The sequence below is a fragment of the Lipotes vexillifer genome, unplaced genomic scaffold, assembly GCF_000442215.2.
Source record: "Lipotes vexillifer unplaced genomic scaffold, Lipotes_vexillifer_v1.1 scaffold1639, whole genome shotgun sequence".
NCBI classification, from domain to species: domain Eukaryota; kingdom Metazoa; phylum Chordata; class Mammalia; order Artiodactyla; family Lipotidae; genus Lipotes; species Lipotes vexillifer.
Window position 1 is genome coordinate 1,463,277 of NW_006782296.1, and position 2,024 is coordinate 1,465,300.

Consider the following 2,024-nt stretch of genomic DNA (forward strand, 5'->3'; position numbering starts at 1 on the left):
ATATATATATATACACAATGGAATATTACGCAGCCATTAAAAATGCTGAAATAATGCCACTTGCAGCAACATGGATGGACCTAGAGATTATCATACTAAGTGAAGTAAGAGAGACAAAGAAAGACAAATATCATATAATATTGCTTATATGTAGAATCTTAAAAAAAAAGATACAAACGAACTTATTTACAAACTAGAAAAAGACTCACAGGCACAGAAAACAAACTTATGGTTACCAAATGGAAAGCTGGGGCGGGGGGGTAGGGATAACATATACACACTACTATATATTAAAATAGATAACCAACAAGGACTTACTGTATAGCACAGGGAAGTATACTCAACATTTTGTAATAGCCTATAAGGGAAAAGGATCTGAAAAAATATACATATATATAACAATTATTGTGCTGTACACCTCAAACTAATATGACATTGTAAATCAACTATACAATTAAAAACTAAAATAGGATTTCCCTGGTGGTGCAGTGGTTAAGAATCTGCCTGCCAGTGCAGGGGACACGGGTTTGAGCCCTGGTCTGGGAAGATCCCACATGACGCGGAGCAACTGAGACCGTGAGCCACAACTACTGAGCTCGCGTGCCACAACTACTGAAGCCCATGCATCTAGAGCCCGTGCTCCACAACAAAGAGAAGCCACCGTAATGAGAAGCCTGCGCACCCCAACGAAGAGTAGCTCCTGCTCGCTGAAAGCCCACTCACAGCAATGAAGATCCAACGTAGCCATAAATAAATAAATAAATTTATAAGTAAATTTATAAATAAATTTATAAAATAAAATACTGTTCTCTGCTGAGATTAAAAAAAAAAAAAGAAAAAAGAAAAAGAAAAAAAGAGTAAGTCCTGAAGGGGTTGCAATAAATATTGCAGGAGTGATTTAAGTTGTCTGCATCAATTTGTTTGCCTTAGGCATTTGGGACGGCGGAAAGCTGCTCTCTGGTAGTTGGTTCTTGTCACGTTTTGAAGGCTGGCCTATGTCCTCCCGGGAGAGAAGGTCCTCAGAAGAAAGCCTCCATTTCGGGGGAGGGGGGGATCTGAGCCCCCATTATTAGAAACCTGGGAGATCCAGGGCCCCGAGGGGCAAACATCTTTGCTCGTTGGTACAGAGAAGAGTGCAAAGCACAACGGATGCGCTCAGTAAACATCTGTTGAAGCAGATTGCTTTTCCCTGCACAAGCTTCAAGCATCAACCAGGAACAACTTGATTTGATTTGGGGGTGGTTCTCGGCAGTTTGGGATAATTCATGTGTCGTTTCTGGGCACAGGGTTACTGCTCTTTCTGGGTACCCTGAAGCCCTCCAAGAACCCGCCGGGTCTGCGGCCTCCACCCCTCGGTGTGCACGTGTGTACACACACGCTTGTGCACCGCGAAGGGCCAACGCTGGGTGGGTGTGGTGGTCAGGGTAGCACCGCCCCTCATCCTCGCTGGGATCGCGAGGGTTTTGGCTGGGGTCGACCTTCCTTTCAGGCGCCAGGCAGGGGCCCCGGCCGATCCCCGCCCCCGGCGCCCCGCCCCTCACTTTAACTTTTCCCGCCCGGCCCAGCCCCGGCCGTCCCTCCGCTCCCGGCCCCGCCTCGCCGCGCGCCCGCCCGCTCCCACCTGTCACCCCCATGCTGACCGAGGCTCTGTCGGGGAGGCGGGGAGCGTGCTGGTGGCTGCTAACTCCTCCGCCTCCAGTGCGCTCTTTGGTGGCGGGCTGTGGAGAGCGGTGCTGCGACCCCTGCGGGCAGGGAACAGCGCTCACGATCCCGGCGCGTGGGTGGGCTTGGCGGTTGGGGGGCATCTTCCGGAGTGGGCTGCCCCACCTCGCCCCGCAGCCAGCCGGATGCCCCTCTCCCGGAGACGTGGGGCGGCTCTGCTCTCTGCAGCAGGCCCAGATTGGTGGAGGGCGGCGACCTGTAAGCCTGGGGTCTGCTAGGCTGAACTTTGCACCTGCCCTGGGCACACTGGCACAAGGCCGCTGCTCCTTCTGTGCGCCCAGTACCCTCCAAGAACCTGCTGA

The 2,024-nt window shown here is 51.6% G+C and overlaps 1 protein-coding gene across 1 annotated transcript in view; it reads right to left on the bottom strand.

Annotated features, from left to right (window-relative positions):
- The window catches only part of SPATA32 (spermatogenesis associated 32), an 11,993-nt gene extending 10,188 nt beyond the window's left edge, over positions 1-1,805 (bottom strand). Inside the window, 1 exon segment of the mRNA XM_007455151.1 lies at positions 1,622-1,805. Within this exon segment, the coding sequence (XP_007455213.1) occupies positions 1,622-1,805 (184 nt within the window).
- Between the last annotated feature and the right edge of the window lie 219 nt (positions 1,806-2,024).